The following is an 11,122-nucleotide window of genomic DNA, read 5'->3' as shown; positions in this document are numbered from 1 at the left end:
TTCGACCGAAACCAATAACTTTCTTATATCACCAAAGCTAATGAAAAGTAATAAAATTCCGTTAGTAATACCGAAGATACGATTTGATTTGATTCGACCACTCTTCGCGCACTCTTAAAATAAGGTACGGATATTTTTTTTTTTTTGTGAAAATACGTTTTGGTTCCCGAATCAGATCAAAATTTTGATAAACTAGGGGCTTCGCGCCTCACTATTTCCTTACGCATTGTCTAGTAGACAGGCGAATTCCTTCATGTTGACTTAATGACAGGTCTTGCACTTGCTGTCCACTTCAATTCCTTCTGTGCTTACTTTTCTTTTTTTCATCAATCTAAGCTTCCATTCGTTGGTTGAAAATTGGTGTTCCTTCTCTATTGATATCTGTCTATCTCCTTGACTTGCTGAATTATTTTTGCTACCGCTCTGCCCGTTATTCTCCAAAATCACCTTCTTTATATTTTTTTTTTCTCTGTATTTATGTTGCTGTTCACTCCGTAAAACACCTCTTTTTCTTGTGGTCAACATCTATCATGGTCGTCCTCTTGCCTGGTTATAGGAATATTTGTTTATTATTCTCTGGCTTATTTGGTTCTTCGCACTTAAAATTTTATTTTCCTTTTTCCTTTGTGATACTTCCGACCATCCACCATCTTCATCGCCTTGTCTGCTGGTTGAAACTCCTCCTTTCTGTTCGTTCTTTGAAAAGCCAGTATGATATTTTTTGTTCGCTTCCCTATATTTTCGCTGCTGTTCCCGTCGTCTAATTTTTCGCTCTTCTATGTACATCACATTGGTTGGTCGTCCTCTCGATTTATTTTCCGAATCAATCATCGCAATCGATTCTTCTAATTCTTCGACACCCTTCGTTGAATTATTTTTACTGCCGCTCTGCCGGTTATTCTCCAAAATCCCCTTCTTTATATTATTTTTTTCTCTATATTTGCGTTGATGTTCATTCCGCAAAACACCTCTTTCTCTTGTGGTCAACATCGATCCTGGTCGTCCTCTTTCCTGGTTATACGAATATTTGGTGGATATTATTCTATGGCTTATTTGGTTCTTCGCACTTACAATTTTATTTTCCTCTTTTTTTTGTGATACTTCCGACCATCCACCATCTTCATCGCCTTGTCTGCTGCTTGAAACTCCTCCTTTCTCCATTGTCATCGTAAATCCTGGCTGTCCTTTTGACTGTTTGGTGATATATTTAGATTTACTATTATTTGATTGTTACTTTTCATACTTATTACTCACTATCTGAATTTTATTTTGGTTCTGCAAGACATCAAAGTGTCCACTCTCTCCGTCACCGGTGAAGAGTAGCGAGAATTGTGTTCCATTTTGTGATCCGATCCGGTGTGGATGAATTTGTTCTTCGCGATACTCGATTTAACATATCTTAAAAATTTCCGCAGCTGCATATATTGCATTTTTATTCATATGTGATTTGTAATCACCAGGTCACCTAATCACAGCACCGTTTGACTCATTACCTGTAATAAAACCCGCAAATGTAGACCAATTATCCATTATATTTGAAACGATACTCAGTCTCACCTCTGCGTGTCGATCTTGAGTGCCGTATACACAATACGCCAACGCGCGAAAAAGACAATTCCTGTCGGGAATCATCGTTATAATTTTCGTTTGCATGTTCATTTTTTGCGCGTCAGAAACAGATACCTATAAAGATATTTGTCAAAGACTGTCATAAACAGCCGATGACAGCTGTCAAAGGGTTTGCTAGATGCTTTTTGTTTTGTTTTCGGTATCTCACCCCACCGCCAACTTCATGCATATACTATTGTTATTATAATCTTTTTTTACTATTGTTATTATAATCTTTTTTTACTATTGTTATTATAATCTTTTTCTACGTTCATTTGTTTGAAACTTTTTTATTAGATAGAGAGATTTGTGGTAATCAGAACTACTCGGAGTTCTTCTACTAACTAAGTACTTCAGCTGTACTGTTGCCGTTATTCTCTTGTATAAAAAAAAAAGAGGGAAACAATAAACGATGAAACGAAAATTTAAATCAATAATTATGGTGCATCTGTAGTCAAACGTGCTGAATTCTATTAAATAAAATTCTCAAAACTCATTAAAAAAACAAATTTTAATCATCATGTTCAATGAGTAATGCCCAATTATTGACAATTCGTGGGGGATCAAATTATTGGAGCGGTTTTTAAATCTTAAAATCGTATTCGAATTCGATGACTAACAACGTACACCACTCGTTTCGTTACTTAACCCTTTCAGTCATAGTGGGACCGCTACGGTCCCACCTTTTAAAAAATCACCTCAGAGCTCTAGTATTGAACCAAGGCCTCTGAAAATACGTATCTAGGGGTTTTTTGAGTCGCTGATCACGAATATGAGGTCAGATTTTGAAAATTAAAAATGGTGCATTCGCTATAGTCGATCCAATTGGGCAATGTGACAATAAAAATTTCAATCACGTAAAATCTTACTTTATCAGGAATATTCATTCAAATATACATTAGAAATAAATAATTTCAGTTAGTTTGAGATGAAATTTGAGATAATTAAAATCCGTGGTTCCTTATCATTATCATTGATATGTATATGTGCGTGCGTGCGTCATAATAGGGATATTGAAAAAAAAAACAAGTAGAAGAAAAAAACAATAAAAAGAAAAAAAACACGAAAAATAAAAGAAAAAACACAAAAAAAAACAAACAAAAAAGTGGAACTAGATGCTCTCCTCGTCCTCATCGTTAGTTCCGGGTAGGGTTAAGAGAGAGACACGAATATAGACAAAGAAAGATAAGATGGCATTTGCCATCTTAGATTTAGAAATAATGAAGTTATGACTTCAGATTCGTGATCAGCCGTTCCAAAATCCCCCAAATGACTAAATTCGGGCCAAAATATTGAGCAGAAAGATATAAGATATAAAACTTGACGTTTACCATATCGGATCCGCCATTTTGAATTTCGAAAATCTAATGCCGGATTCATAATCAGCGGCCCCAAAAATCCCCGAGTATCAATTTTCATCGAAATCGGTGCAGATGAAAAATGCATGACTGAAAGGGTTAATGATCGGAAAAGCATTTTCAATAACAACAATGATCTTCGTGATAAAGAACAAGTTTATCGTTTCGGACCCGTAAAACATCTGGAATGACTGGAAATATAAAGAAAAATGTCTTCTAATTATAGCGTTGTCGATTAATTCCTTGCGTACTTATAATCGGTCTGTTCATACCTTCTTTCGGTCCAACGCCAAAAATTGTACGAAAAACGGATTTGCGAATATTGTTTCCTTATCGAAAAATAAGAAAATAAAATCGAAGAAGGGGAATTTCGATCAAGATAAATTTGATATAATTTCGATCTATAAGGACCCCTGTAAATTAATATTTGTAAAAAATTGAAACAAAATCGAATTTGAAAGTGTTTATTACATTGACAGAAATGCATATTTCGTGGTTATGCGGAAACTTCCCGAACGTAGAAATTAAAAAACCGATCGATTAACTCAACTTACGGGACATACTAGAATATCCTTGAGAATTTCCCGGAACACGCGGTCACTAAGAAATTATTAGAGGAACGGGGTTGAAGTTTATTGCTCTTTAAACGCACCGCGGCGTTGTGCTATATGCGGTTTACAGTATTCACAGTTACTCGAAAGAAAAAACAGAGCCCCGCGCGTATAATACAGATATATACAGTAGATACATAGGTAGGTGGGTATGTACATATATATATATATACACATATACGTACTTATATATATATATAACGGTAATACCGCGCACAAGCCTTTTTTCATCATTTTATTCATTTACTTCTCTCTCTTCTCTCTCTGTCTTTCTGTTGCTCTCAACATAATTTTACACTCAGATCACGTTTAGACTCTCGACCGACCTTTCAGCGTTTCGTGTACATACTTTTGTTTTCCGAATGAGAGGTCGGACGACGCGTATCGCACGATATAAGTAGTATTCGTATAGCTGCCTGTCCTTGGCTTTCGATTTTGTCATTTATGTACGTTATTTCCGAAAATTGACAAACACTTTTGGAATTATACTATAAATTTTCACTTCATCCATTTATTTGTGACCTTCCTCCTAGGAGACGATATATTATACATTCTATATTCTCTTAAAGACACGGAAAATGTGTACACTTTGAGTGGTTTCGGCAAGTTAATGCGAATAAACAATCGTTATTCGGTGTTTTACATCTTTTATATTTCTGCCATCACAATGCGTTCTGTGAAATAATCTCTTCAATTTTTATTTTCTTCTTTTAGGTAGGGTAATTCAAGGTGAAATGGCCATAGCCAAGATATGATTCACAGTATAGTTTCTTTTGTACTTTACCGTATTGGACTGTACCGTGGACCATCTCACCGGGAATTACTCTACCTGTGAATAGAGTGAAGGACTGTTTTAAAAGATCCATTGTCTCCTCCGATTGGATTTTTACACCGTAAAATTTATCAGTCGTTAAAACTTAACGAAATATAAATATATATAATCTGGACAAAAAATAAAATAAAGAAATAAAAAAAAAATAAAAATAAAGATAAAAATATCAATATCAACGTCATTTGCTAACAATAATAAATAGAACCTATACCAAGAATCGAATGACGTCATTCGAAAAAAGTTGGGAAAAACCCGCCCGAATATACATATATTTATAATCTATATCTATATATATATACACATATGTATAGATATGTATATTTTAATTAAGGTATTATGGACCCTTATAGAAAGTTGAAACGCTTCTGAAATTGTAATGTATTGTCCCTCACACAAATATGTACTTCATTAAGTAATAAAAAATAATTTTTTTGTGCCCCGTAGCTAGTTGCAAAGAAGCGATTTATCTCTCGCGAATGGAAGACTGGTACGTTGGTCATTGTTCAGATCGATAGCGTATGTATATAACAATGAAATACAATTTTTTTCTAAGACCTTAAAGAACACCAATACTTAGGCTACTACTACTGATAATACCCCTACCCTTGTTCTACTATCTCCATAAAATACGTAAGATGTAAATCTCTGCAGCGTGTTTGTTAATTTTTTTTTCAACCTGATAAACTCTGAATTAATTATCTGTTTGTTCACTCAGCGTTTTCTCTTTGTTAAACATCAATTTTTACTATCTTTAGTGAGTCTTTATTACGTGCGTTCCTACGGCAAATGAAATCACCTAATAATGACTTGAGCGACAAACAGTCACGATAAGATATAATAAACATTAAAGGCTACTACGGTTCTACCTACACGCGGTGATTACAATGCGCAAACACAACGATTTTATCAACATTATTATTGACGATTATATTGGATTTGAAAATCTTGGATTGTTTCGAGAGGGTAGAAGTCGGAAAAATTTGACGTGAAATTCGTTAAAACGCTTTGCAACGACCATGATTTAAATATTCACAGTAGCTGGAAATTAAGTAATGCCAAACACGTTGATGCGCTTACCATAGTTGTAATACGGCTTGCATAATTCTACCTAATTCAATTTTCGGGTGCTCATAAAATCTCAGCCACTAACTCGGTACCTGGATTTTCAATGACTTTTTTACTCTCGATCAAGCGCAGTTCAATCTTCTTAGCAGATTGCGCTGAATCCTCGTGTGGACCTGAATAAAAATCCCGGTAATAATCGAACGTTGAATCAGGTAAAAAAATTCATAGTCGACACCTGAGTACTGATGGCAAATTATTCTCTACCTTTGGAATATTCGTGAGTTTTCTTCAACACCTCGTACAAAGTATTGACTGTCTTTTCTAAGGCTGGCTTGATACTGCCTTGAAGATGAGAATGGGCCAGGAAAAGCGCAGCGAATAAATCACCGGACCCAGTAAAAGCTGCCGGTAGTCGTGGAATTTCCAGCTTTATCATGACTCCATCTGGAATCGCAAAGAATTTCAATTAGTATTAAGTACCAATTGAACGAACACTTTTATTTCAATAAGTATAATCAAGCCCTTGGAGAAGTTTAGTCACCTTTCAGTGTGCTGGCAACGGTGGTTAAATTCTTATCAATTTCTGTAGAAGAAATGACAACAGTTTGAGGTCCCTTTGCGTGCAATTCTTTTATCGCCTCTTGAACATTCGTTATGTTATTAACTTTTCTTCCTGTCAAAAGTCTGAAATAGAGAATTATTGTGGTATAGATCAGCAAAAGACAGCGAGGCTTGGGACATGGGTGAATTAAGTGAGATCAAAACTGAGCCTTTTTACAGTCTCATCAACTAACTCTAATTCAAACTGATTCGGCGTGACAATATCAGCAAGCGGAATAATGTCGTCCCTGTAAATTTCCAGCAATTCGTTAGGCACATACATTTTGCCATTGTCGCCCATAACAGGATCGCAAACTGTTGACAATGATAAGAAAAGAATTGTTGTGTTAGGAATTATTCAAAGATAATTGAAGTAACTGTGCTTCTCTTAGTTTTTCTCACCGTATATCAGGCTTGGGTTCTTCTTTTTCAAATCTGTTACGAGTTTTGCTATTGTTTTTAGAAAAGATGCAGAGCCTGCATAGCCTGTCAGCAAATGACTGTAATGGTCTAGGTCATTCTCTCTCAGGCCAACCATCAACTCACCTGAAAGTTGATTGAATTAGGAAGTTGCTCGATACTGATTGAAAATATATTAAAAATTCACAGAGAATACAAAGTATGTAAATCTTATAGACTCCTACATGTATAATTATACACATATTCTTAGACTTAATGATTTGGGCAGAAATTTTATGGTAGTTTAATGTTTTTATACAGTGCTAGTCTTTCAAAAATAATCTTTTTAATGTAAACTAAAAAAATCTCATTTACTTGCCGACAAATAAACTTCGAACAGTACAAATTATTCGTTCGAAATGTACGTGACATTAACAAACCTAAATCGTTTGAGTCCAATACTTGACCCTTGACACATTTGTATCCGGTATGATTGGTCAACTGGACAGAATTGATCGGATCAACTTCAAAGCCCAGTAACTGTAACAGAAAAATGACATAAATATGTATAGTTCAAGACAATTGTACATTACACATAAATTGATTCATGCAACTTGAATTTTTATTTGACAATTCCCCTAACAATTGCCTGATTTTCCTTCGTTCCTTCAATTTGAGTCAGGTCGTTATACACTGCGATAACAAAGAAAAAAATATATGTATATAACGTTGATTCGATCGAAGATACAAAGTGGGGTAATTTTTTCCAAATTACATGGTAGTTATTAAGGATTCTCTTCTCCGATGCTTATTAATCATACGAGGAGCTGTCATGAGCTGTGTTTCATTAGTGGCACCGACTTCAGGTGAGTAAATATTAGACAGATAGCGTCGATGACATTCAGAACTATCAGTTAACGATGCACCAGAAAATTGTGCCATCGAATATTTCGTAGAGTTTGCGAAACTTTTACAGTGAAGGTACGACATTGGAACAATTGTTGACGCGACGTAAAAACTGATGTGAGAAATTAAAAAAGTGCAGATTCGTACATACCTGTAGTGGAAAAGTTGCACTTTTGTTACCGACGTATCCCGAAACAACGTGGCTTTGAACGGATAGAACGTGGGGTGGTTGTTTAACATTCATTTTTGCACAAACTAACCGAACCCTCTGTCGTATCGAACTGAAAATGATGCTTTCTTCGTGGGTTACTCGCGAATCGAGCGTTGTTTATCTCGTGTACGGAGCAATTGACTAGCCAGTTATCAAATGCACCTCGTTTATTTTATCCACTTCTTATCTACTCCGTGCATCCAATACGCTGAGATTCGATCCACTTCGACTCAGGTCTCAGCGTAGGACGCAGGTTACGGTAGGTTATCTAATCAGTATGAGGTTAATTCTCATCTTGTCCTGGTCAGCACATGTGCACGACTTTCGCGCATGCGCAGCTTATCTGTAAATGTCAAATGTTCAACACAGGTTGTCGGTACCACGGAGGAGTAAAATGATTACACGAAAGTATGTCCAGTTGCCTGCTCACTAGGCGGTTTACGTCTCGTTTATCAACCGGAATGTACCATATTACGGCGAATGATACGTTCAGACATGTGTGTTGCAATATGTTAAAGTTTTTATGACAACATGCTATTGGTGCAAGAGCTTGAACACTATTGGTAAATCGATACCCGATTGAGCTGGAGTTCGGAAGTTTGTATATCAATGCCGTTGCAGTTGGCAAGTTAGATGTGGGAAAGTATGTTTGTTGTGTCTGAAATTTCGTAACGATGGTGGATCATGGGTAACGGAAAGCCCCGTTTCGACACTACCTGGTAAGACATCAAGATTATTGGGTACCAAAAAGATCGCAAGCTGTACTAGACATGAGATAAATTGGACACAGAGCCATTCGACGTAGAGATTTATAGGACACAGCCCGATTGGACACCAAGATTTATTTGATACAGCCCGATTGGTTACCGAGATTTGAAACGATTTCAAGAAACTTGATTCTGCACCAGCGATTTTGCACACAACCCGATTGGACACCGTACATTAAATAAACTTGGACAGATTAAGAAATTAAATAAGTATTCGAGCACGTGATTGAAACCAAAATATGTCAAGTGTGGAAAAGTAATGCTGAAGTCCCATTTCCAGAACGATTACGGCAAACGGAAGATGATTCAGTATGTATATTTATACGGCAGTACGCGGTCAAATTGAAGTAGGTGGGATGTGTAATTCCAGGTGGAGTGGCATTACTTTTCCACATCTGACAAATTTGGTTTCAATCCAGTGCTCGAAATTTATTTAATTTCTTCGTCCGTCGGTGCTTATTCAGTATTTGGTGTTTAATCGAGCTGCGTTCAAAGTCGCTGGTGTTCAATTTCTGGTGTGCAACCGAATTTTTTGAAATCGTTTCTATTCTTGGTATCCAATCGGGCTGCCTCGAATAAATATTGCCGTCCAATAATGCTGGTGTCCTAATAGGTGGTGTTCAAACCGGGTTCACTCATAACATTCAGTCAACGCTTATGCGGATCGTCAGGTACTGTGTTAGGCGCAGGAGTTGCAAACCTCTAAATGTTTTCAGCCATAGTTTATAGGATTCACGAACTACTTATTGTGCAGAATGAATTTGATTACTCGTTACAAAATAAGAAGTACGCAACAAATAAATCATTTTGACTTATTTCATACCTGGCATCAAAAGTCTATACTCCAAATTCATGTACTTTCGATTGGTCGAAGCTTCAATTCTACGTGTATCAAATTGCTTGCGCTTAGGCGCTTTGCCGTCTGTTTTGATTTGCTCTGGACGGAGAAAAGACATTAACAACAGCTTTTTTTTACTGTACATCGTAATCCATTTTCGGGTACTTTCTGCGTAACATCGTATGTAGAAAACGCGAGCGAACTTCTCTGATGGTCAGTACTACCAGGCAGAGTTTTACCTTTATATTGGACTGTTTGTTATAATATTAAGTTCCTTCTCAATACCAACTCAGCTGTTGGAGTTGATCAGTTATTGTTTCACGTTAATTCAGTCACTAAAAAATTATTCAGAACAACAAACAGGCAAGACGATTTTTGTAGACCGATACAGAACTCTTCTCTCGTCCTCAACTTTGTGGCTTATACCTATATTGAAGGCATTTGAAAAAATCAGTCTCAGCAATGGATCCTGGATTACCTTTTAGCGCGTCGCACATTCTCCATTACTGATATCACGGTATCAGGTGTTCTCAATTCAGTCGAGTCTTAGAGGTTCTCAACCGGCTCTACGTATGAGCTTATTGATTCTACCCTGTGTATATAACGATTCGTAAAACACACTATCAAAGATATATATACTCCTCGTAGGGTACATAAGTTGATTGCAAGTATATTACACACGCCAAGCTTACTCAAGTATGGGTACTGTAAGTGTGCGCACAATCGGATGGTCACACTTAAAGACTCTTCTTTCACTCCAGCGACATCAAAAAAGAAGAAAATATGAAAAGAAATTTTTCTCCGTGGCTAATGGACGAAGGGGGGGATGAGATTGGGTTAACATCAACTATGAATGGAGCTTGAAGCATTTGTATTGTCGCCACGCACGTATAACGGTCGTTAAATATAAAAATAGCATATTTGAAACGCGGTAGAAACTGCTGAGCTGCACTTGCCTTCCTGTAGAACGAAGGGCATGGTTCACGGATTCCCATTCTCCACATTGCCCTGCACATGATCGCGATAATCTGTCTAACCACTCGGACGCTCTATTCTCCGGATAGATCATTTTCAGATTGTGGAAATAGAAGCGGCTCGTCACGGGGCCAAAAATAAATCGATCCAAAGTTACTCTTGCCCAACTCCAAGCTGCTCTCAGAGTCGGAGTCTATCCAATCAACGAGGCCGCATGTTCTCGACTACAAATCAACCGCGAATTCAGTTTGCCCAGCTGTTTAGAAAAGAATTAAGTAAATAAATAACGTTTCATGGTATCGGTGATAAGAAGAAAAGAAAAGAAATTACTAAACTCAAAATTAGATGGATCAACGATTGAACAAACTGTTACAAAATATTAACCCCGATGGATGCAGAGGATCTTAATCACTGGCAGAGCCAACCGTAAATCGTTACTGTGGAAATAGTGGTATTAAAATTGAGTGAATATAAAAGATAAGAAATAAAAGGATAATTCAAAAGTTGTTTCTGTTGCAATTTTTTCAGTTGCTCTTAAACTGGCCGATTGTTGTTGTAATTTAAAATTCGCAATGCCCGATGCCAATTTTTCGGCATATTATTGTTCTTGTGAACGTCCGAGCATTGTTTACAAACATAGAAAGTGTTTACGAACTTGAATTTGCGCAATTGCGAATAGAGAAATGAGTGGTCGAAAGAAATCAAAGACGCGTTCAGAACATCGGGAGACGTGGGATCGACGAGAAACGTATAAAGATGCAGTTGCATCAAATTTAAAACTTGTTCCGCTACTGAAACCTATTTGTGCAGACGTAAAAAGATTTAGTGTTTAGAAATCGACAAGTATTCAGAGCTGATTTCGTACGCTCTGTATGTGCGCGTGTGAATTTATTAAATTGCTGTTGTGTAAAACAGTGAAATCGTGGGAAATCTGTAGATCTTGACTCCATTA

The 11,122-nt window shown here is 36.8% G+C and overlaps 1 protein-coding gene across 1 annotated transcript; it reads right to left on the bottom strand.

Annotated features, from left to right (window-relative positions):
- Positions 1-2,970: 2,970 nt before the first annotated feature.
- Pdxk (pyridoxal kinase) lies at positions 2,971-7,894 on the bottom strand. The gene is made up of 7 exons (XM_046621219.1): positions 7,531-7,894; positions 6,914-7,013; positions 6,477-6,620; positions 6,269-6,389; positions 6,016-6,158; positions 5,739-5,918; positions 2,971-5,647 (listed from the first exon to the last, which is right to left on the bottom strand). Exons 1-7 carry the CDS (start codon positions 7,621-7,623, stop codon positions 5,538-5,540), a joined length of 891 nt encoding a protein of 296 aa, XP_046477175.1. The 5' UTR covers positions 7,624-7,894; the 3' UTR covers positions 2,971-5,537.
- Positions 7,895-11,122: the final 3,228 nt, after the last annotated feature.

Source organism: Neodiprion pinetum, chromosome 4 (genome assembly GCF_021155775.2).
Source record: "Neodiprion pinetum isolate iyNeoPine1 chromosome 4, iyNeoPine1.2, whole genome shotgun sequence".
NCBI lineage: Eukaryota > Metazoa > Arthropoda > Insecta > Hymenoptera > Diprionidae > Neodiprion > Neodiprion pinetum.
The sequence above is the reverse complement of the archived record's forward strand: the minus strand, read 5'-3'. Positions and strand labels throughout refer to the sequence as shown.